Raw genomic sequence first — 26,059 nt, 5'->3', positions numbered from 1 at the left:
ACAGCCCTGAAAGACAGCGGAGACCAGGACAACTAGATGAGCCCCAAAGACAGATCCCCAGTAAAGACCTTGTCTCAGACGACCATCGGGACAAGACCACAGGAACCAGATGAGTCCTCTGCACAATGTGACTTTGCAGCCTGAAATTGAACTGCTGGTTTCGTCTGGCCAGAGGAGAACTGGCCCCCCGACTGAGCCTGGTTTCTCCCAAGGTTTTTTCTCCATTCTGTCACCGATGGAGTTTTGGTTCCTTCCCGCTGTTGCCTCTGGCTTGCTTAGTTGGGGACACTTCATTTCCAGCGATATCGTTGACTTGATTGCAAATGATTGCAAAGATGCTATTTAAACTGAACTGAGCTGGATGATGACATAACTTAATTCAATGATGAACTGTCTTTAACTGAAAAATTAGTGTTTACTATTGTCATTTTGCATTATTATTTTCCTAATTAATGCTGTTCAGTTGCTTTGACACAATCTGTATTGTTAAAAGCGCTATATAAATAAAGGTGACTTGACTTGATAGATGATTTATTTTTAGCTGTAAGGGTTTTCTAGGTGAATGAGCAGTAACCTGCGGCTGTGTTTGCTGGGACTCACAGGATTATGGGTAGTTGTGGGCTCTCTCCTCCGGTCCCGTTGAGTGAGACGGACAGCGAGGCCTCGACAGGCTCGATCAGGTTCTTCAGCAGGACTTTGATCTGGTAGTGAAAGACTGAGGAGAGAGTGAGGAGGTGCTATATAAAGAGAAGAGAAGAGACTTGTTCACACACACTGACCTCTATAGGGCGCCTGCGGGCCGGTCCTGAGGTACAGGCCTTTAGCGCTCCTCCCCGCGCGTTCGCGCCGCACGTCGAAGCCCAGCATGTTGCAGCGCATCTGTTTGCAGTCCAGACACAGGCCTTTGTTGAAGGTGCTGTCATCACGGCAACGGAAGCCTATTATGGGCTGGCTGGCATTGATGAGGGAGTCTGTGAAGAGTTTGACGGCGCGCTCATGGGCGCATTTAATGGTCTTGGGAACACCTATAACGAGCATCTGTGTGTAAATGACTGTGTTCACTGCGCTGTGAAATAGCAGGTGAAGCACTGCTGTATTTAGTATGATGGCTCTTGTACTCTGTCTGTCCTATTTTTAATTCCTGGGTTTATGTAAATATGCACTAGACAGATGCATTTGGGTTGAGTTTGCGGTTTCACATAAGTGCCATGTTTTTGTGAGAGTGCGTGCCATTTAAAAAAATTAAAGCACCGACAGCCTCATCAGTCTCTCATAACGCATCATCTCATGTGCAACAGAACCACTGTGAAATGCAAATTGAGACATATTTATTAAACTTGTTTTCCAGTACAAATATCTAAATATTCTTGAATCAAGATATATTTGCTTGGATAGCAAAATGAGTTAACACATTGAGTTTTGTTTTCTGAAAAATATTTTAATATTTACTTATGTTTTTACTTAAATTGAGAAAAAAATATTTGCTAGTGGAGCAAGAAAAATAATATTTTTTCCCTTTGAATTAAAGTTATTTTTATTAGCCCATTGGCACATATTTTCCCTTGTTTTAAGCAAAAACTAATTTTTCTTTAAAGCACTGCTTAATATTGTACATCATTTTGCTCATCAAGCAAATGTATCTTGATTCAAGAATATTTAGATATTTGTACTGGGAAAAAACAAAAATACTGAGGAAGAAAACTTGGTAACACTTTATTTGAAGGGGTGTGCATAAGACTGACATGACACCTTCATAATCATGACATGACACATGTCATGAATATGAAGGAGGTTTTATGCATGTTTATGACAACTGTCATTAAGTGTCATTCGCTCAGTTATGTAATTTTTAATGCAAATATGACATTATTTGACCTAACCCTACCCCTACCCTTACTACTAACCATAGCCCATAACAAAGACATCTCAAACAATGTCATCTTTGCATTAAAAATTACATAACTGAGCGAATGACACTTAATGACAGTTGTCATAAACATGCATAAAAAACCTTCATATCCATGACATGTGTCATGTCTTGATTATGTAGGTGTCATGTCATGATTATGAAGGTGTCATGTCAGTCTTATGCACACCCCTTCAAGTAAAGTGTAACCGAAAACTTTTTTTGCAGTGATATTTTTATACATGTTTTATGTATTACTTTATATATGATACACTTTCATGTTAATTTCAGTTACAGTTTAGTAATTTTGTTGTTTTTTGTCATTTGTATTAGATTAAAAACAACAAAAACTAAGAATGTCTATGTAGTTTTTTTTTGCATTTTAATTTTAATTTTAGTTTTAGTTATTTTAGTACATCAAGTTAAACTAGATGAAAATGATGTTGCCTTAGAAACTAGCTTAAAATAAATTTAAGTTAATTTTATTTTATTTCAATTAATATTTACTTCATTTCAAGTAATGAAAATGTTTTTTATATATATATATATAGTTTAAGTTTTAGTTAATATATAATAATTTATATTTTATTATATATAGTTTATATTTAGTTTCAGAATCAGTTAATATATAATGTAATAAGCCTGCTCTGCACTATAAGCTTCTGTTACCTAGACAAATTCCTGATTCAGCTGTTTTTGATTCTGATTCATCTTTTAAAAACACATCCTGAGACATCTACATGTTTCGTGTAATTAATCAAAAACACAAGAACACGTCCAGTTTGAATGGTCTGTTCAATTCATCATCTCAATAAATGCAAATTAATCATGTCAAATGATTCTATATTTTTGCCCACGGATCTGTGCGTCGGGTTCAGTCGTACCTTGCAGGCCGTACTGGAAGACGTTGCTGTAAATGTCGAGCATCTTGCAGCCGGGCTGAAAGGAGCCTCCGTTGGGGTAGAAGTCCACGTGAGCGACGCTCTGCTTTATTCCCACTCCCGGCATGATGCTGGAGCCGGTGAAGGTGTGGATGGCGTCCACAAACTGAGCGTCGTCCGGAGACAGTCTGTCAAATGCCGGCTGACCTTCGAAGTGCGGCCCGGCCGGATCCAGACCTGCGTCACACACACAGCACACTGTCATTGGTCTTTCACTGGCTGGAACAGCATGTGTGTTTTCATCAAGACTCTGCTCATCAGACGCTGGTGGAGAATGCGGGCATCTTTCTAGAGACCACAGTTCCTCTGAAGAAAGTTTCAGACTGAATCATGTCAGGATCTTCACTTCTTCATTCCAGTGATGTCAGCCGTTATAAAATGATCAGTGCTCTGAGACGGAGTGACAGTCGTCAAGATGAATGGGAAACTCAAGCTCTGATAAATGCTGTTTGATCATGTGTTTGGCTGCATCTTACCAGTAATGCGGCCCACTTTCCTCAGTCCTCTGAAATGACTTCCTGCGAATCCGGCCACATGCGCTCCCAGACTGTAGCCAATCAGATGGATATCATCCATGGAGAGCTGCGCCACTTCCTGTCAAGAGAGAAAGTGCTGTCTGGACTCAAACAGTTCACACTTAGACACTGATGCACATACAGTACAGACCCTTTTAACAAGCTGTGAAGATGATTTCCACAGTTGTCGACATGCTAAATCTAGTGAAGTTTTTCATATTTGAATTAATGTACACATTTTAAACACTGCACTGTTATATTATGATTATTATCTTTGACATTAAATCACATGAAACTAGTAAACTGCTGCGTGAGTGTTTCTAACAGATGAGGGAGTGACGATAAATGTCACATCTTTCTCTCTTCTGACCAGCTTCCCAACGTTCTCATAACGTTCTGGCAAAGGTTCTCTCAAGCTTATGAACTAACATTCTTCCAGTAACATTAATAGAACGTTTGTTCAAAGTTATCTGGTCTTTAAAAATGTTCTCAAAATATTAGCGCAAAAACATTATTATACATCTTTCATCTTTTTTTTCTGAAATGTTTCGGTTGGATGTTTATCTATCATTTTTTAAAATGTTACTGTTTGTTTCAGAGAACATTCAAAAGTAACATTCCTGTAATGTTTGCAAAATGATCAAACAGAATGTTTCCTTACCGCTCGTATATCCAAACAAAAAAAAGTTTTTCAAACATTTAAATATCGACATTTTGGAAGTTCAGAAATAATGTTTTCATAACTTAATGGAAACATTAACAAACCATTCTCAGAGCTTATTAATGTTAGCCGGGTTAATCAATCTCTCCATATTTTTTCCAAATCATAGAATTGCCATTTTGGATTTCTCTACTTTTGCTATTGGAGCAAATGGGAACACAAAAACTATATTTGTTGTAGTTTGCGTTCACCAGTATGCAAGTTTACCCAATCTCTGAGAATTTCCGCTTCGGAGAACCCTTAAATAATGTATCGGTTTTTAGACGCAGTGGGTTTGGTTCAGCAAATGTTTCCGCTGAAGATCTTCATTACCTCCAGCCATTTGAGCAGCCTGGCCACGTCCCTCCCCACCTGTCTGCTGTTCTTGGCTGCGATTGGATACGGCTGAAGTGCCAGCTTCCTCCAGTCGCTGATGAGCACGTTGACCCGCCCCAGCCGGACCTTCAGCGCAGAAGCCAGACTGAAGATCCAGGGCTCCATGAGTCCATTCATCTGAGAGCAGCAGGGAGAGCTGATGTCATTCACACACAAACTCTTTGCTCGTTTCCTCCGTCTCAAGGAAATTCCTATCTGCTCTACATGTTTGTTGACACATGAACTGAGTCGTAAAGCAGCGATACGCAGCGTCTAACAGCCAGTGAACACAGATAAGACCGCTGCCTGATAGAGGGATTTTTCAACTCCAAATCTCCTGAGAAGCCTTACATGGCTGTGTTGTGTAAAGCTCTCTATTGTTCTACATCATCAGATCTGATAGAAAGTGGTTTCTGTAGGAGGCTAGGTGTGGTCTGACTGAGCTCTGATCTTCTGTGTTGTGTTGATCAGGGTTTCTCTCACCGTCCAGCCATGTATAATCAGCACCAGCGGGTCACTTCGGTTGTAGGCACATCTGTGGAGGGTTTCGGACCTGAATGGGACCACGGCGCAGGTCTCCTCAAACACGCTCCCCTCGTAATACAGATGGAAGCTGGACTTCAGCACAGTCTTTACTGGAGTCTCTGCTAAAATTAAACCCAGATGTGTAATTTCAGAGCATGAAACCCCATCCCATCACGCTGTCCTGTGGCTTTCAGGACTTTCTGTGGCAAACTTCCAAAGAGCTTCTCTGAGAACATGTTTTGAAGGCTCAGGAAACCTTTGCAGGTGTTTTGAGTTGGATTAGCTGATTGGCATGTCACCATATTCTAATTTGTTGAGAGTGAATTGGTGGGTTTTTGTTAAATGTGAGCCAAAATCATCACAATTAAAAGAACCAAAGACTTAAAACTACTTCAGTCTGTGTGCATTGAATTTATTTAATACACGAGTTTCACAATTTGAGTTGAATTAATGAAATAAATGAACTTTTCCACGACATTTTAATTTATTGAGATGCATCTGTACTGTGAAGTTTGCCATGTAAGTCTAAAATAAGAGCTCCAGCATATGCTTTCAGCCGGTCGGTGGTTCAGGGAACATGTTCTTACCTGTGAAGTTTGCATCTCCTCTCACAGGCGCTGCAACAGCACTGATGAGGAGCAAAGCGCTCAGGACTCTCATGATCATCTGAAGGGTTCAGGGGTTTCTCCGGTGGATCCACGTCTGCTCTGCTGCTCGAGGAAAAGAGTCTGACTGAAGAGCTGCTGGAGCGAGAGAGAGACGGGGCGGAGCCTGAGTGACTCTCTGCTCTGATTGGCTGCTGGTTCTGGCACCATTCGAAGAGGGAAAGTAAAGTGGGAAAGACAAAACCTGCCACTAAACGTTCAGGGTCCGTATTCACAAAACATTTCATCTTTCCACTAAGAGTTCTCCTAAATAGCAGTAAAAGTTTAGCAAAGAGTTTTCTCTTAAAACCTATTCACAAAGCTGCTGAGACAAACTTTTACTAAGGAATAGAGAGAAGTCTTAAGCTCAGAGTAAGGGAGCGGGGTTGACCTTGTTGCTATGGATGATGTCAGCATGCTTACTAACTATGCCCACAGTGATTGGCTGATATAGTCTCTGTCAGAGATTTATTCATAGAAATATTTTAGTAAAGAAACGTTCAAATAAAGATTTTAAAATGCAGGCTAAGTGTCACTAATTAAACAAGTATGTGTTCAGCTAATTGTCAGCCTCTTACATGTATGCTTCTCATAATTAGTGAATATGCATTTAAACAGCCTTTTAATAAACAGAGTAGAATAATCATGACTGATAGTAAGACATGCAAACATATAAGAAAACCAAACTGGACACGAGCACAGCTGTTACTTCTTGCCCAACTGGTTAATGAAAAGAAAGACATAATCAAAGGAAAATTTGGAGTTGGGATAACCTTCAAAACCAAAGGTGATGCCTTTATAAAAGCTCATTATAATCAAATATTTCTAAAATGTTTACATTCCCAGGCAGACTGCAACAGCCATTTTAGGATAGTTTGTGGCTTGGTCTTAGTGACTTAGGAGTCCTCTTCACTGCTCCTAACCTTTCACAGATTTAGGAGCTAGTTTTAGTGCTAAAATGCTTTCTGAAATACTTTTAGATCAAACATTTAGGAGTCCTAATTATTTTTAAGATTTTCTCCTAAATTGGAGAGTTACGAGCTACTTTTAGCCTTAAGATGTTTTGTGAATATGGGCCCAGAAGTTTTGATTGATCTCCGTTAGATGAGCAAATGCTCCTTCTGCATGAGATCTCCTTCAGAAGAATAAAGTCTCCAATGTGAGAGGAAGTGCCGAGAGCTCATTTCACTCTGATCAGGGTCTGAATGAGCTTCTGTTAATGCGGATTCATTGTTTTACTGGAAATAGATAATAACTGTCGCCTGAGATCAAGCCAGCGCTTGTCTCAACACACTTCCAGTAAGTTGAAAGTGAAAGCAACGTTCAACTTTATCACACTTACTGAAGTAATTTGACACGGAGCAAGAAATTCTATTCCTTGACAAATTAAAATGAATTAAAATAATTTTTTTACTAAAAGTAACACTAAACCTAACTATCATGCACTGCTTTAAAACAAAGTTTAAAAATTATAAATATATATTTTCAGTTTTAAAACCACAGGCAGTGGCATTCTCAGATGGGTGGCATAAAGAGGCACAAACTGCCAGTGAAATATCATTGGTCCTTCTTGGTTGTTGTTTTTACCATGTTAAATGTCAAACTAGCTGTACACCATGTAGACCTGTGTAATCTGAACTGAACAGGGAAAGTTAAATAACATTACACAAAGTCCTGTGTCATGTCTTTAATGCATGTTAAATGATATAGAAATGAAAATAAAAGACTAAAATAAAAACCAAAACTAACAAACACACTTGGTAAAATAATTCATCATTAAAAAAGCTAGACAATAATTAAACAGACATACAAAACTAAAACTAAATGAAAAAGCCATATAATAACCTGTAATAATGGTAACATGACATTTGTTCATTCAGAGTTGATGGATGTCTTCATCTGTCATTCACCCTCAGTAGACAGCAGCAAATTTGTCCAGACATGAACAGAATCTCCCCATGCAAACATCTGATGCGTGTTTATAAGCAAGACAACTCTGCCGTAAAAGTTCAGCAAAAGTTCAGTTTATTTCAGCAAAAAACACAAATATACAGTTGAAGTTGAAGTATTTCATTACAAAAGATCTACTTTTTACAAAAGAAATTTAAAAACAAAAAGTCAATAACAGAAGCCTGATCTACAAACACATGAACAAAAATAGAAACATAAATATCATAGACAATATATGAATGATAACAAGGTGAAATAAAACTTTAATTTAACATGAAAACTCAACAATGGTGATCTAGGGGAAAATCTTTTGCAGCTCTTCGTGACAAACGCTAATCTCTGCCATGAACCATTAGATTCACGTGTGTGATGTGACGTTGTGCTCAGTCAAGCATGTTTGTCAGGTGGCTTCATGATCAATGTCGTCAGGCAGTGTGCTTTAATCTGGACAGGATTCCTGATGCGTTTCCATTACTTTAAAGGTATAAACAGCCATTGAATCGATTGTTCTGGATCCAGTATAATATTAACCCATCAGCAAAATACAGTCAGATGTTATGTGCAGTGGAAGATTATGGGACAGACGTGAAGTGTGTATTTAGTTAAAGCACTTACATGAATCAATCAGTTGAAATACGTTAATTATTTGAGTTGTGAAGTGTCTAAATGAGGTGGATGAAGGTCGCTGATGTCACTGATGAGTTTACTCCTGTAAACGGTGTATGAAAATGAGTTTACCGGCTTTACTTGGTCACAACAGGAATTCTACTGGTCTTGGGTTTCTAGCTCATGTTGATCATCTCGTATTTGTCCTTTAGGCTGCTGTCCTCATCTTCCTCCTCATCCTCCTCTTCCTCAGGTTCTTTGTGAGATTTGTCGTTGTGGTTGGAGTGATGAAGCTCAATCAACAGGAAGTAGATCACAGCACCGGCGACGCCCCCTACCAACGGCCCGGCAACAGGGATCCACCACCAGTAATCTGCAGTGCTGCACGCACACACACACAGCAATATATCACCAAATTACCATAATAGATCACATAATTATCATAATATAACACCGAATCATTATAATATATCACTGAATCATCATACTATATCACCAAACCATCACAATATCACTAAAATCATCATAGCACAGAAGCATCACAATATATCACTGAATTATCATAACATAACACTTTTAGTTTCAATCTTTCTGAAAATCCTGCGTCAAATTGTGCCTTGTCTGTAAATGAATCTGCAGTAAAATGAATTGAACAAAGGACCAAGTTCTTACTGATGTGGTATGGAACATAAGTAAAAATAAAGTTCATCCAGTCTTTCCTAATGTTGGGATCAGAAGGAAGGCGATGCAAAAACCTTTTCCACAGCTCGGCACTGAACAGCGTCTTTTTGTCTTCGGAGCATCTTTATCATTCGGCTTCTGTGTAAACCTGCGTTTGCCTCTCATTATTTACACTACATGCGTGAATCGGTGGGTGAGGCTAAACAGGCAGTGCTGTAGAAATCTGTGGGCGGAGCTAAACAGGCAGTGCTGTAGAATCGGTGAGCGGGGCCAAACGGGTAGTGATTTAGAAGCAGGCATTGATGATCTTCTGTGGAGGTTTATCCACACTATTACATCACAGAGCTACACATTACACAACCTGTCGTTTCGACAAATTTGGCTTCAATATAAGCTGGTTTAGACTAATGAGAAAGTTTTGAGTTTTGAAACTTACAGGATGTTTTTATAGTACAATTACCTCTTTTATATATATATATATATATATATATGGGTATTTTGATTTCTCAGTTCAAGACCCCTTTAAATTATATAAGTGAAAGTGAAGTGACGTGTGGCCAAGTACAGTGACCCGTACTCAGAATTTGTGCTCTGCATTTAACCCATCCAAGTGCGCACACACAGTAGTGAACGGTTCACACCGTGAACACACACCCGGAGCACTGGGCAGCCATATTGCTGCAGCGCCCGGGGAGCAGTTGGGGGTCAGGTTCTTGCTCAAGGGTCTCACTTCAGTCGTGGTATTGAGGGTGGAAGAGAGCACTGGTTATTCACTCCACCCATCTACAATCCCTGCCGGACCTGAGACTTGAACCTTTGAGTTACAAGTCCGACTCTCTAACCATTAGGCCACGACTGGATCATCATAATTTATCACCAAATTATCATAACACAGAATCATTATAATACATCACCGAATCATCATATTTTACCAAATCATCATATCACTGAATCATTGCCAAACCATCACAATACATCACTAAAATCATCATAGTAGATCACAGAATCATCACAATATACAGTATAACCAAATCGTCAAAATATATCACCAAGTCACCACAATATATCACTGAATTGTCACAATATATCAATGAATCGTCACAATATATCACCAAACCATCACAATATATCACTGAATTGTCACAATATATCAATGAATCGTCACAATATATCACCAAATCATTATAATATGTCAGTGAATCGTCACAATTGGCACGACTGTAGTGGGTCTCATTAGCAACAGAGATGAGACAAACTACAGGAGCGAGGTGAGCCGCCTGGCCGGGTGGTGCAGTGACAACAATCTCTCTCTGAATGTGGAGAAGACGAAGAAAATTGTTGTTGACTTCAGGAGAGTGCGCACTCAGCATGCTCCTCTGACCGTCAATGGTGTGACTGTGGAGAGGGTGAGCAGTACCAAGTTCCTGGGGGTACACATCACAGAGGATCTCTCCTGGACTGACAACACCACAGCACTGGCCAAGAAAGCACAGCAGCGTCTCTACTTCCTCCACAAACTAAGAAGAGCCAGAGCCCCGGCCCCCATCATGTGCACCTTCTACAGAGGCACCATCGAGAGCATTCTGACGAGCTGCATCACTGTGTGGTATGGTGCCTGCAACGCGTCCTGCCGCAAGACACTTCAACGCATAGTGAGAGCAGCTGAGAAGATTGTTGGTGCCTCTCTCCCCTCCCTCCAGGATATTTACAACACCCGTCTCACCCGCAAAGCCCTCTGCATTGCAGGTGATCCCACCCACCCGACACACAGCTTCTTCAGTCTGCTGCCATCAGGGAGGAGACTGCGGAGTCTCCAGGCCAGGACCAGCAGACTGAAGGATAGCTTCATCCATCAGGCTGTCAGGAAGCAGAACTCCCTCCCGACCTTGCCTCCCCTCCCCTCTTTTGCCCCACGCACCACTGAACTCTGACCCTCTGATGGACTCTCCCACTCCCCCGTCCCAAATACACACACACACTGTCACTTTAATCAGTCTGAATAAGCTCTTTTGCACTACAAATCATTATATCTGCACTGTTGTTTACTTCACTGGTTTGCACTCTATCTGCCATGTGCTGCTTTATATATTTTTTTACATTTTACCTTATTTGTATAGTTGTATTTTATATTTAATCTGTATCCATCTGTATTTATGTTCTACTGTTAGTGTTATCTGTGTGCACCAAGGGTCTGAGAGTAACACAATTTCAATTATCTGTATGTATGTGCTGTACATGTGGAAGAATTGACAATAAAGCAGCCTAGACTTGACTTGACAATATATAGCCAAACATCATAATATATCACCAAATTATCACTAAACCATTACAATATATTACAGAATCATCATAATATATCACCAAACCATGAATTATCACTGAACCATTAAAATATATCTTAGAATCATCAAATTATAACACTGAATCATTATATCTCCAAATCATCATAATATATCCAAAAATCATCACAATATACCTCCAAATCCTCATAATATATAACCAAATCGCAATATATCACCAAGTCATCACAATCACCAAACCATCACGATATATCACCAAATCATCACAATTTATCACAGAATCATCACAATACATCACAGAATCGTCACAATATTTCACCAAATATCACCAAACCATCACAATATTTAACTTAAAATCATCACAATATATCACTGAATCGTCACAATATATTACCAAATCATCATATTATATAACCAAATTATTATATCACCAAAGTATCATAAAATATCACTGAACCATTACAATATATCACAGAATAATCATAATAAAACATAGAATAATTATAATATATCACCAAATTATAATTTATCACTGAACCATTGAAATATATCTCAGAATCATCATAATATAACACTGAATCATTATATCACCAAATCATCATAATATATCCCCAAATAATCATAATTTATCTCCAAATCATCATAATATATCACTGAATCATCATCATATATCACAGAATCGTCACAATACATAACCGAATCATCACAATATATCACCAAACCATCACAATATATCACTAAAAATCATCACAATATATCACCAAATCATCACAAGATATCGCAGAAACGTTACAATATATCACAGAATCGTCACAATATATCACCAAGTCATAATATATCACAGAATCATCATAATAAAACACCGAATCATTATAATATATCACCAAATCAAAATATATCACTGAACCATCATATCTCAGAATCATCATAATATAACACTGAATCATTATATCACCAAATCATCATATATCTCCAAATCATCATAATATATCATTGAATCTTCATAATATATCACCAAATCATCACAATACATCACCAAGTCATACAACTGAGATATATAACAGAATCATCATATCACCAAATCATTATATCACCAAATCATCATAATATAATGCCGAATCATTATATCACCAAATCATATAACTGAAATTCATTACAGAATCATTATAATATCACCAAGTCATGATAAATTTAATACTGAATCATTATAATCACCAAATCATATAACCGAATCACAATATATCACCAAATTATCATAACACTGAATCATTATAATACATCACCAAATAATCCTAATACTGTATTTCACCAAATCATCATATCACTGATTCATCGACAAACCATTACAATATCACTAAAATCATCATATTTACCACACAATCATCACAATACATCAATGAATATATCACTGAATCAATCAAATATGATTGTGCAAGGAGGTTCATTCATTTGATGAACCCGCTGTGAAGACCAGGGTTATTATCATAACTAAAACTAAAACCATAGAAAAGAAAAACTTTGTCACTTGAAGTAAAAAAAATGTATATACATATACAGTATAGTAACTGCCCACTTCCCTGCTCTAGAGTACTGCTCCTCTGGGATTAAAGTCAGGGGAACTCTTGGTTGGAGAGAATCATGACTTCCTCTGGTGCTAACCTCATGTGTAGAGTGCAGGTTGGGAAACTATTGTTTTAAACTCAACCAGAAAGACTCCTCCTTACTCTCTTCTACAATAATGATCATCCTAATACCTACTTTTCTGAGACATTCTCCATTGCTTGTGCTACACTGCTCATCAGTTGGATTTCGGTGACTCATGCCAATATCATCGTTGGATAACTTGAATCAACTGATAGATGATTGTTAGAGTGCTACAAGGATAAAGTAATTGCAACGGACCCTACTATAGACACTGGGAATCTTCAAGCAAAGCTAATTTTGGAGCTCATTCTGGAAAGGAAACTTCTGGTTTGTTTGCTCATCTCTTATTTAACAACTCATCATCTTCATCTTCACCAATGGACAATGAACTCCAAGGATAAAGCAATACTTAATGGACAATGAACAGATAAGCTCTTTTATTTAGTAATTCTTTACTCATTCAGATAGCAAAGGAAAACATACATATAACTGACTTTATGTGCTTACTTTTTGTGTCTTTATGATGGGTTTTTGTGTGACACTTCTTAAATAAACACTTGAAACTATTTCTGTGTTTAGCCTCATAGTTTGTGTGGTTCTGGGTCTGGTTAAACCAAAAATAGTCAGTTATGAATTTATTTGTAATTTGAGTGCTCAGCGGTACCGTTATAATATATATATATATATATATATATATATATATATTAGGGGTGGGCGACATGGAAAAAATATCACACAAATGATTTTTTCAGGAAAATCATGATTTTATCACGATTCTTTTGTTGGTTTTACTATTTTGCAACTTGTCTGAGCAGTACAGCCAAACTAATTATATTACTATTTAAAAAACAAAGCCTTACAAAGTAACACAATATAAAATAAAAAAAGAATGGCAGATATGTTGGCCAAAGTGGGTGAAGATAAAAATCTTTATCATTATTTTATGTTATTAAAAAATATGAACAAAGATACACATTACAAATACTAGGGGTGCTCCGATTGATCGGCTACCAATCACTATCGGCCGATAATCACGTTGGGATGATGACAGTAATCGTCACTTGCACAGTTGAGGCAGTGTTACATCGTCACTAAAGTTTATAAATTGCATTACTTTTTAATTTTTGCCAGTGTTTAATCATTCAGCGCTCGGGCGCTCTCCTGTAGACCGTGCGCTCATGCACACTCGCAGCACACACACATAATGCCAAGTTCACATTACTCCATTTGCAGTGCATAGGCCTACGTGGTGTGTATTTTTTCCGCGCTCATGTTAACGGATTAAAGCGTTCACCGCACACGGTTGCGGTCCGGCAGTGTGTTCAGGAGCGGTGCGTCTGCAGCAGTGCAGAAATGGTTTCCGCACCAAGTCTATTTTTGCTGTGCCCCAAGCCTGAATTAAAGTAACGGCGCATCATTTGCAGTAAATATGAACATGGATTGACACGAAAATGTAGTAATTACACCATAAATGCATATTATTAAAGTCTATTGTGTTTCACAGTCAACACATATGGCTTTTTGGCTAGGTTTAAAGGGAAAGAGGTTAGATAAACAAGGCAATAATAGATGGCACTCGTGGAGGTAGGAAAACAAAGTTCTTTATGAACCACAGGATTGCTTGTAATAAAGATTTCAATGCAAAAGTAAAGGCAGTAGAGCTGACTATTTCTGTCAATGCTAAGTTTGTGATAACGTAAGAAAAGTAGTTTAAATGTTTTGCCACTTGCTTGAGCGACTTATATAAATCTAGAAGTAAATGCAAAATGAAAAAGCATTGAATAATGTGTTGCTTATATTTATTGTTTAAACATGTCTGTGAAAGATTGTATTACTGTACTGTGTAAAAAAAGAATTGCAATGCTGAAAAAGTATTTTCAGTGACAATGTTTGGATTTGAAATCAAACTAATGGATAAATGTTGTGTTTGTGGTAAACAGCCACGGATCAGTAGCGGACTCCTGTGTGAAAGCTGCTTCTCCTCTCACAAGAGACACCTATAAGAGGGGAATTCCCCCCATTTTCAAAAATGAAATTCAGGCCCTGAATAAATGTCTAAAAATCCTGATTGGAGTATCACTATAAATAGTTATAAATGATAAAAAGAAGGCTTTAAAAAGATCGGTATCGGCAGATACTGCTTTCTGTGATCGGAGACCAGATCGGAAAATCCTGATCGGAGCACCCCTATCAAATACACATAATATATCAATAAAAAAAACAGTGCTTTATTTTTCAGGTACAGTAGGTGTATTTAGCAGTAGCATTCAAGAAATTTAATGAACAATAAAATAAAACACTATATACACTCCACTGTATAAATTATGCATTGATTCTTATTAAAGCAACTGTATTAAAGCTCTTCAGTCAAGAGTAGTGAGTGATTTTTCTGTTTTGTTGTTTTATTCACATTAAAGGGATAGTTCACCCAAAAATGAACATTCTGTCATCATTTACTCACTCTCAAGCTGTTTTAAACCTCAATGAGTTTCTTTCTTCTGTTGAACATAAAATATATTTTGAAGAATGTGGGAACCAAACATTTGCGGGTCCCCTGTGACTTCCATAGTATTTTTTCATACTATCAAAGTCAATGGAGGCCAGCGGGTGTTTGGTCACCCACATTCTTCAAAATATGTTCTTTTGTGTTCAGCACAAGAACGAAATTAATACGGGTTTGGGACAACATAAGAGAGAGTAAATAATGACAGGATTTAAATTTTTGGGTGAACTGTCCCTTTATTGACAAGCGGCAGCATGTTAGTACTATTAGTCTGCTGTCACTTTAAGACACGCATCTAATATACAGGCACACATCCGTTTCTCTCTCAACTGTTTGCTTTCACTTTAAACTTAACAACTGTGTTTATATGTAAAGCTTGTGTGTTTTTGACAGTATTAGCACAATCAGACATGAACGATAACTCAGTCCAGTAATCAGGCGCTGTTTGACAGGCTTTTTAGTGTGCGCGCTTCAGGTGTACACGCTCAGAAAAACAGCATGTGAATTAAATGTTTAACCAGCAAGACTTTAAAGCACATGCAAATAATGTACTTTTGTGACTGGGAATAAGTGCAGTGTGCCATGTGTGTAACGTAATAATATTACTTTTCTGGAGTAACGAGTATAGTAAGGCATTACTTTATAAATGTACACATTAATATTTAAGTTACTTTTTTTAAAAAGTAATGCGAGTTACTTTCCATTTAATTAATTTGCATAAAAAAATTAAGTACTGAATTAAAGGGGTCATATGATGCTGCTAAAAATAACATTATTTTGTGTATTTGGTGTAATGAAATGTGTTTATGCGGTTTAAAGTTAAAAAAAACATTATTTTTCCACATTTTTGTTTCTCCTCTATGCCTTTCTGAAACGCATTGATTTTTACAAAGCTCATCGGTCTGAAAAAGCGAGGTGTGCTGTGATTGGCCAGCTATCCAGTGCGTTGTGATTGGCCGAATACCTCAAGCGTGAGACGGAAATGTTACGCCCCTCACCATATTGTGATGATGCCCTGTCCGGCCGGAGCGACTAGACAAAAACATTAAAACCCATTATAAACTAGGCATTTGTTGCATCCAGTGGGGACATAATTAATGATTATAATGACTTATACTGTCTTTTTACGCGTTGCGTTGCGTTGCATTGGCCGCGTAGACATAAAACCCTGTCTGCATTTGTGATTGGAGAAATGAGAAACAACAAGTGCTACTCTACTGCCCAAAACTCACGTTTGAATCATCAGTGGCAAATCCTTTAAATGAAAACGTATTTACGTGAGTCAGAACTGCCGGCATTGTAGTCTAACGTTACTCTCCCAGGATCAGTAAACAGTCCTCCATAAAATTTGCTGCACACATCTGGATATTTGGGTTAAACTGTTCTGGAACAGTGTTGTAAATACAACTTAACCACTGATTTGTAGTCGTGTCCTCTTTTGGAAGATCAAACAAAGTAGTTTTGCTTTCACAACGAAAAACACAGCGGCCTAGCGTGATGCTGAGGCTGGGCTAGGGTGAGCAGGGGTTGAGAACGGCGTGGCCGGCGGATCCAACGAAGGAGCGGCAAGTACATGTGACGGCCCTGGGCTTCGTCCACGGTGAAAGCCGATCCGGCGATCCACAGCACTAAGTTGGTGTATTCCCTCAGCGACCAGCACGGTGAGCAGCTCTAGGCATGACGAAGCGGATATCGTCCTCTTTTGGAAGACCAAACAAAGTAGTTTCGCTTTCACAACGAATCACACAGCATCTTCACGACATGGCGGCAGCGGCAGCGGCAACAATACTACAGCGAGAATAAAAGTTACGCCTTCTTTCTTTGCGTGAACATTTGGGCGGCATTATGCAAACCTTCCCACATCGTGAGGTAGGTGTGTGGGGGCGTGTTAGAATGAGCCGTTTTAGGTAGGCGTGGCTGACTCTTAACTTTTATAAAGAATATCTCTTTGGATTTGAGACTTTAGTCTTTGTAACTTTACAGATCTTCTTTATGCACCAAGAGTTTGTAACACTCCAAAGAGAAAGGAAAAATTGAAATCGCATCATATGACCCCTTTAAAATGAAACATTTGCATGCAAAGCACAACACTACAGAGTTGGGAGAGAGAGATAGAGAGTGAGAGAGCCGAATGATACCTGCACCCCGCCTCAAGTTAAACAACAAAAGCTTGATTTCAGTTCACGTTCACCACCAGGTAAAACAATTAGTTCGACTGAACTCAACAAACTGGTTGCTGCTTTTATTGTTGAGGACATGCAGCCGCTGTCCACTGTGGAGGCACCTACATTTCGTAATGTCATCAGCAAAATCTCTGTGACAGGGAAAGACAGGGAAAAGGCCGGGGGCTGTGCTGCCCGATCGCAAAACCTTGAGAAGCTTATTGGACAAAGCATATATGGAAATGGAGACAGAACTGAAGAAAACTTTTGCCAACCTGGAATATGTTTCCACCACTGCAGATCTATGGACTGCTCAGAATAAAAGTTTTTTTGGGAGTTACTGTACACTAGATCGATCCTGCTACTCTGACGATTTCGTGGGAGACACACATACAATACCATCACAGCAAATTCACAGCTCATTTGCTCTTTGTGGTAAGATAACTGCCACGGTCACTGACAATGGCTCGAACTTTGTCAAAGAATGTTTCAAGCTGATGATGAAGAAGCAGAGAATGATGAAAATGAGGTCATCTTTATGGACTTGCAAAAAGTTTTACAAGATGACATTGAGACCAGCGAAAGCTATGTTCTCCCTCCACATCACTGGTGTGCATCCCACACCCTTAACCTTATATGCATGAACGAAATCAATTTAATGTTATATTTTGGACGGCGAAGGCAGATTGCAAAGCAGTGTACAGAAGTGCAACTGGAAAGTGTTCAGCATTGTGGTCAAAAGTTAATCGATTAACACCTTTCACTAAGTTTCCACAGTTTGTGATGATTTGGGGTGCAATGTCATCTGCTGGTGTTGGTCCATTGTGTTTTTTGAAAACCAACGTCACTGCACCCGTTTACCAAGAAATTTTGGAGCACTTCATGCTGCTTTCTGCTGACCAGCTTTTTGAAGATGCTGATTTCCTTTTCCAGCAGGATTTGGCACCTGCCCACACTGCCAAAAGCACCAAAAGTTGGTTAATTGACCATGGTGTTGGTGTGCTTGACTGGCCAGCAAACTCACCAGACCTGAACCCCATAGAGTTTCTCAAATGAGAAACAAGAGACCAAAAAATGCAGATGAGCTGAAGGCCACTGTCAAAGAAACCTGGGCTTCCATACCACCTCAGCAGTGCCACAAACTGATCACCTCCATGCCACGCCGAATTGAGGCAGTAATTAAAGCAAAAGGAGCCCCTACCAAGTATTGAGTACATGTACAGTAAATGAACATACTTTCCAGAAGGCCAACAATTCACTAAAAATGTTTTTTTATTGGTATTGTAATTTGTTGAAATATTGTAATTTGTTGAGATAGTGAATTGGTGGGTTTTTGTTAAATGTGAGCCAAAATCATCACAATTAAAAGAACCAAAGACTTAAACTACTTCAGTCTGTGTGCATTGAATTTATTTAATACACGAGTTTCACAATTTGAGTTGAATTACTGAAATAAATGAACTTTTCCACGACATTCTAATTTATTGAGATGCACCTGTAGATTGTTTCAAAGCAGCTTTACAGTGTCAAACAGGAAAATAATGATTCAATGATGCAAACCGAATTCAATTTTGCTGTAAAGCAGCTCTGGAGAAAACCGTGATGTCATCCTCCAGCTCAGTTCAGTTCTCATACAATAGTGGCAGTGCATTCAATCAATATGTTTATGTAACTGTTATTCAGTTTCATTCTACTTACTTTTTTCCTGACAAATTTAATTATTCTGGTATGAATGCATGTCTAGTTTAGTTTATAAACTGTGTATCCTAAATCTAAAATCTAATCTAAATATCTCGTAATTTAATATTCCTTTGCAGGTTCTCAAGACACGGTTTAGCTCCATCCTTGACAGTGATGAAGCTTTGCTTGCTGCGGTAACCCTGCCAAAATTCAAAGGCATGAAACAAGAAATGACAACATCAAGATGGTTCTGGCAGCACAGTGTTGTGTTCTCACTGTTGAGATACCACAGAAAGAGCCACTGCAGTCTGCAGTCTTCAAGCAGAGACCATGAAAATGACTTCTTCGCACTTCCTGAAGAGGAGAATCAACATGACGAACATTCGTTCTTTTGTTACGTGATGTGACAGCAGTATTGGATACAGAAATTAGTTCATCATACAACATACAGGTTATAATATACTAATGTAATGTGTTTGTTGTAAGATACTGAGCCGGGAAGAGGTCACGTGAAGAATGAACTACTCAAACCGAGGACTCCAGAGGTGAACGAATCAATTCTGTTTCAAGTTCTGCATAGCTTCAGCTTATGGGATATGATGTGACAAAAGAACGAACGACTCCGATCGGGATGTAAGGTAAAACAGACTGCATATAGCTTGAAGCAGTGAATTAATCATTTGTGTTTGTCATAATTTGCCCTTGGTTGCATCATAGTTGTTTTTCTTATTCGAAATATGATCAATGTTGCTTCAGTAGATGTGTTGGTGTAACTGGCTATTAACATGTACGATTTCTGACGCGCACGAGAAACAAACACTGATGAAACGACACTACCTGATTAAACCGCGCAGCCCGAGAGACCAGCTGACAACGACTGTAGCTCGACGCTTCCGCTGCTCTATTGAAGCGATAATAACCAGCGCTTCAATTCGGCACACGACACCTGTAACGTTAGGCCTGTATGTGAACCGGAGAGTCTCTGTGGTGAAGCTAGTGGAAACCAGATTGAGGTGAAGTGTAAACTCTGCAAAACTGTAAATAAGCACCACACCTATTTACCATGCAGTTATTGACACTGAAGAAATATGGCATTAATGATATATATTATTAAAGTCAAGTCACCTTTATTTATATAGTGCTTTTAACAATACAGATTGTGTCAAAGCAACTGTACAGCATTAATTAGGAGAATAGGGTGTCAATGCAAAATGACAATAGTAAACACAAATTTTTCAGTTAAAGACAGTTCATCATTGAATTCAGGGATGTCATCATCCAGCTCAGTTCCCTTTAAATAGTATATTTGCAATCAAGTCAACGATATCGCTGGAAATTAAGTGTCCCCAACTAAGCGAGCCAGAGGCGACAGCAGCAAGGAACCAAAACTCCATCAGTGACAGAATGGAGATAAAACCTTGGGAGAAACCATGCTCAATCGGGGGGACAGTTATTATTAATGTCACGAAACTTATTATAGATTACTTATATTAAATATTGGGTAAAATAAAGGCAACAAGTCACTTTTATAGAGGTTTACTAATACTATACAGTTAACTCTGGATTCAAGAATTACAATAGCTTTTCATTAAGGCAACAAAGGAGAATTTAATCATTCAAAAATTATGAATTTAATAATTAAGAGCCTGCGATATCGTGGAATATTAATATTGTTAAATGCATTTAAAGTATATTTAAAAATATGAGTTATTATTAGTTTCCGTCCTTTATTTATTAATAATAAATAATTTACTTATTCCAATTGCCCTAATGCCAGCAGAAAATTTTTGGGGGAGTGTGTGGGCCAGATGGGCTGAAGTCCAGCCCTGGTGATTCTCCTCCTCTAAATAGTTTTATTATTAGCAGGTCTTCTTTCTGGCTCTAAACTAAACTCCTTAAGGGAGCCATTTATGCTCAAAAGTTGTTGCTGTTTCTGGAAACCTGTTTGCTTTGACTTCATATATCTGATGTTAATGTATTTATTCTTCTAATGTGTTGTAGCCTGGAAGTGTGCACACTCATTGTATCTCTGTGTTGGAGATTTTATTTTTTTTAAAACACAAGATAGGCTACTATGAAGGAGGGTCCTTGTGTTTAAAACAGCCCCAGGGCCCTATGTGCTCTTAATCCAGGCCTGGCTGTCTGCCTCTCAGTCGCCTCTCTGAGCAGTTTCATCCGGCTCTTTCATCAGTTTGGAGCGACGTCCTGATCCAGGGAGGGTCCTTATTGTACCAAATACCTTCCACTTCTTAATAATAGACTTCACTGGGCTTCTAGGCATTGATAAAGACTTTGAAATTATTTTTTTGTATCCATCTCCTGACTTGTGCCTGTCCACAACTTTATCTCAGAGATCTTTTGGCAGTTCCTTGCGGCTGATTGTTTGCTTCAGTTGCACTACCAAGGACTAAAATGCTCCAGTAAAAACTCTTTTCATGCTGAGCTGATCAAAATGAGCACAGCCGAGCACAGCCGATCACAAACGAAAGTCAAATGGCTTTGTGTGCCATTGAGAAGGTGATCAGCTCCACCTGATTGTGTTTACAAGTCATTTTTAGCAGCGGGGTGATCCTTTTTCCAACTCATGTTTTTCTGACATGTTGGTGTTTTATCTTTCACTTGGATGTTATAAGTTACACTGAGTAAATACAGCTGTAAATACAACTTGATGTACTAAAATAACTAAAACTGAAATAAAAATATTTTTTAAAACATTTTTTGTAAAAAACAAATAAAAAACAAAAGTACTAAAACTTTAAATCAAAATAAAATGAAAATGGAAATTATAAAAATAAAACCAATTCAAAATATGATTAAAAACAACAATAGTATATCAATGATACGGTAATAAAACTGAAATATAAATTAATAAAAACTATGTAATAAAAACTAAAACAAATTTAAAAAATCACAACAAAATTATTAAAATAAAATAAAATTGAAATAGAAAATAATATACAAATAATATACAAATAAAACAAATTCAAAGCATTAATACTATATTAATGAGGCTAAAATAAAACTGGTGAAGAACAGCTGATGATTACTGATGATTAATGTACTTTCAACATCATGTGTTGTTTCACAATTATACTACTGATTTATTCAGCTTCTGTGAGCATTTGTTTAGGGTTCAGAAATGGATAATATCATTAACCTGATCGAAAAACGATGGAAGTCTATGTGATGAGCTCACTTATGCAGTCAAACAATCATAATGTGAAGCTGCACGTTCATCACATTTACAGCTCTTGATGAGTGCATGTGATATTATGTAATGAACTGATCAATAGTGTGTGTGCGTGTGTGGGCAGCACGTTAATTAGACTGTCAGAGCTCATTAACTCAAACTTAACTGATGCTGTGACTGAAACTTCTAAACTCACCACTGAACTCAAACCGCTCGCCTGGTTCTGATCAAATACTACAGTGAAACATGGTGCTTGTTAGAGCAGAATCAAGACTTAGTGACACTGGAGTCTCAGTGATGCACTTCCGTCTCAGGTCTAAATCTGATGCGCTCGCACCTGAACACCTCCATGCCCCACCCAGCGGCGGCGGTGAAGAGGCGCGGACCCAGGTCTCTGGCGGGGTTCAGAGGGTAACCGCAGTTCAGCCCCATGGAGACGCTGATGCCCAGCAGGATCAGACCCACAGCCAGCGGCTCCACGCCTCGAGGAGCACCCATGTTCCTGCCGTCCACAACCGCCAGAATACAGAGGACCAGCATTCCCGTCCCCACCACCTGATGACAGATGGACATCGCTTATTGAGTGGCCACCGAACTACCCTAATATAAACAAACAAACTTAAAGGGGTCATGAATTGAGAAATCAAATTTTACTTCAGCTTTTTCTATATAAGAGGTCATCGTACTAAAATAATGTCCTGTAAGTTTCAGAACTGCAAACGTCCTTGTTTCTGAAATAAAAGCTTTTATTGAGAGCAGGCCCAGTGAACGCCAGATCCTGGAATGTGCCTGTAATAGATAGGTTAAGCTCTGCCTCCACAGAAGAATATCAACGCCGAATTATGTAGCCGCGCCCACTGATTCACACATGACACAGTGGGGAAATAACAAGAGTGGCGCTAAACCGGATCGAGCAGCCAAGCAATAAACATGCTGTTAAAGATCGCAGATTGTGCAGTGCCTGGTTGTGGAAGAACACAGTCACTGCATAACCTTCCTTCGGATTCAAATATTAGGAGTGCGCGGGTGAACTTTATTTTTACTGAAGTTTCAGCTCACGTGAGTAAAAAACATTGAGCGATTGTTCGCTTCATTTCACAGCAGATTCCTTTGTAAACAAGACACAGGTCGACGCTGGATTTGCAGAGAGACTGAGATTAAAAAGCAATGCTGTGCCATTTATACTGAATCCGACAGGAATTCACACTTCACACTTATTGGAGTAAAAAATATTTGTACTGTGTGTCACTATTGCTTTGTTAGAGATCGCTTGATATGTCCTGATTATGTGTACGTGTCTAACCAAAGTCACAGAAGGCTCCAACTATTAAGTTAGTTTACTATGCAAAACTGTTATCCAATCACAGCAGTGGGTGTTTACTTCCAAGTCTTCAATGCGGCACGCCCATAAAAACCAGCGTATTTTTTAAGAACCAGCCGCCTCAAAACCAGGATAGAAAATAGCTTATTACTTATTGATTTTTATGTTTTTGAATGTAAACACCACGTGAATGTCATAAGTGCACCTCAGACAACAGTATAAAATAATAAAAAAGCCAGTTCATGACCCCTTTAATGTGATTCATATTTGTCAGTCATACGTCAATGAAACATATCAGATTTCTGCACTCAAATCATGGTATATTATTGGTAAATTATTTGAATATCTATTTGATTTTATTTAAATGTATAATAATTTTGCATTGCATGCAATTGCATTTATTTACAGTGTTTAGTATAATTCTGTTCATTGTGGGGGAAAAAATTGGATTTATTCAGTTAAAAAGTGTAAACATGGTTAAAATATGGCTAGCTGTGGAACAAGCAATATTCCATTAGATAAATGTAAGAGATTATTGATGATAAATATATAAAGCTAGTTATTGTGTATTTAAAACACATTCAGTTTGTTAGTACTATTACAGAAATCTGACCTGTTTCAGTACGCACGTTATAGACAACAAATAAATCATTTTCTTCAAATGTGACATATTTTCTTGGACTGAAATATATAGGCCAAAATATATTTTTAAATGCTGTAATAAATATCTATTTATATTTTTTAAATATATTTTCCAAAATGTAGAAAAAAAATTGGCAAAATTATACAGGTAGAAGATATGTTTCCTTAACAATATTTTGAAACATATATTAGCAAATATGTATTTTTTGGCCATTTTTGTACACTTTTAGTAAATATATTTAAATATTTCAGAATTTTTTTATTTGTATATGCTTCACATTAAGTTATGAGTTTATGTTAAAACTGTAATTCAAATGCATTCATTTAAAATATAGGCCTAACTCTTTTGTCAAGTAATTCAAAGCATGACGTGTTTATTTGGGACAAAAGGAGCTGAATTAGGTCACGGGTTCAAGCCGAATTGGTGTGTTTCTGGGTAGAAGCGTTCAGTCGCTCGATGTGCATTAGTCAAGCGCTCATCTGGTCACTGGCCTCAGTCTGCGGCTGTGAAACAGACTAAATGTGTGCTTTCAGTTCAGTGATGTAGCTACGGACAGACTGACCTGATCCACGAATCCGCCCAGGACCGTCAGGTGTCTGCCTGGGTACGAGGCGAAGATGTGTCCTGTGGCGTTAATTCCTGTGACCGACAGGATCCCGCTGGTGAAGTCCATGAAGGCATCTGAACACACACGCACACACACACACACACACACACACGCATTAATCAGATCCCAAACACAGGAAACCGCTGGATTCCTCAAACTCACCGTAATACAATCCAAAGACTGCAGCCGCTCCGACAAATGCGCCCAACATCTGCGCCATCACGTAGACGGGAAACTTCCAGATCTTCAGCTTCCCCAGGATGACCATGGCCAGAGACACAGCGGGGTTCAGGTGACCGCCTGAGGAAACGCCAAACAGACAGACATCTCCAGGCGAAATATATTTGAAGTATATGCTAAATATACATTGTAAACAGTGAAGCTCAATGAAATATAGTTTTGAAATTGAAAACATATTTAGTTTCACCCTTTATATACCAAATATATTTCAAAATGTATTTCAGTGGCAAGAAAACACATTTCCAGTCTTACAGTAGCCTGTTGTGTGTTATATGTTCACACAAGATACAGACAAGAAAGTTTTTCTTCAAATGTGACATACTCAATTATTACGCACACACTCACTACACGTGCACACACACTCACACTACATGTGCGTATGGAACGCCAAACGGGTCACATTTCGCCATTAACCAAACGCCTGGTGTGCAGAAAACGCCGTATTTTACGACGTTTTAGACGAAAAAACGCCGTAAAATACGGCGGTTTGTAGTACAGACGGCGTAAATTAGGGCGTTTTCACAGCAGAACCGCCGTTAATGTCGGCGTTTATTGATGCAATCCCAAACGCCGTTATTTTCGCCGTTTGGCCATCCATTATACGCCGTAATTTACGGCGCTCCGTTTGACAAAGACGGCGTAAAAAACGGCGTTTTCTGTAATATTAAAATCAGCCCCTCCTTTTCTACACAGTCCAGCCCCTTTGATGCAGTAGGCAGTCAGACATGAGTAGTAGAATGTCGTTCTGAATGGCGATCTACTTCAAGGATCCTGTTTTTTAACGTTGTGACCAACATTTGGACTTTCATCTTGTGATATTTTTACTTTTTCATTGGGTACACGTGTGTCTTCGTGTTCTTTATCATATGTACACAAACTGTGCACTTTTATTATCCTTTGTGTAAGTTGATGTGTCAAATGCAGCT

The 26,059-nt window shown here is 38.4% G+C and overlaps 2 protein-coding genes across 2 annotated transcripts in view; both read right to left on the bottom strand.

Annotated features, from left to right (window-relative positions):
- The window catches only part of LOC107552429 (hepatic triacylglycerol lipase-like), a 12,834-nt gene extending 7,172 nt beyond the window's left edge, over positions 1-5,662 (bottom strand). Inside the window, exons 1-7 of the mRNA XM_016234309.1 lie at positions 5,550-5,662; positions 4,921-5,084; positions 4,396-4,575; positions 3,324-3,441; positions 2,791-3,024; positions 780-1,025; positions 601-715 (exon numbers count right to left, since the gene is read on the bottom strand). Of these exons, the coding sequence (XP_016089795.1) occupies positions 601-715; positions 780-1,025; positions 2,791-3,024; positions 3,324-3,441; positions 4,396-4,575; positions 4,921-5,084; positions 5,550-5,628 (1,136 nt within the window). The 5' untranslated portion in view covers positions 5,629-5,662. The remainder of the gene's footprint in view (positions 1-600; positions 716-779; positions 1,026-2,790; positions 3,025-3,323; positions 3,442-4,395; positions 4,576-4,920; positions 5,085-5,549) is intronic.
- Positions 5,663-7,656: 1,994 nt separating this feature from the next.
- LOC107552433 (aquaporin-9-like) overlaps positions 7,657-26,059 on the bottom strand; it is a 37,581-nt gene continuing 19,178 nt past the window's right edge. The window contains exons 4-7 of the mRNA XM_016234315.1: positions 25,056-25,193; positions 24,849-24,967; positions 22,660-22,877; positions 7,657-8,543 (exon numbers count right to left, since the gene is read on the bottom strand). Coding sequence (XP_016089801.1) covers positions 8,339-8,543; positions 22,660-22,877; positions 24,849-24,967; positions 25,056-25,193 — 680 coding nt within the window. The 3' untranslated portion in view covers positions 7,657-8,338. The remainder of the gene's footprint in view (positions 8,544-22,659; positions 22,878-24,848; positions 24,968-25,055; positions 25,194-26,059) is intronic.

This window comes from Sinocyclocheilus grahami, unplaced genomic scaffold (genome assembly GCF_001515645.1).
Source record: "Sinocyclocheilus grahami isolate Dianchi unplaced genomic scaffold, SAMN03320097.WGS_v1.1 scaffold450.1, whole genome shotgun sequence".
NCBI lineage: Eukaryota > Metazoa > Chordata > Actinopteri > Cypriniformes > Cyprinidae > Sinocyclocheilus > Sinocyclocheilus grahami.
The sequence above is the reverse complement of the archived record's forward strand: the minus strand, read 5'-3'. Positions and strand labels throughout refer to the sequence as shown.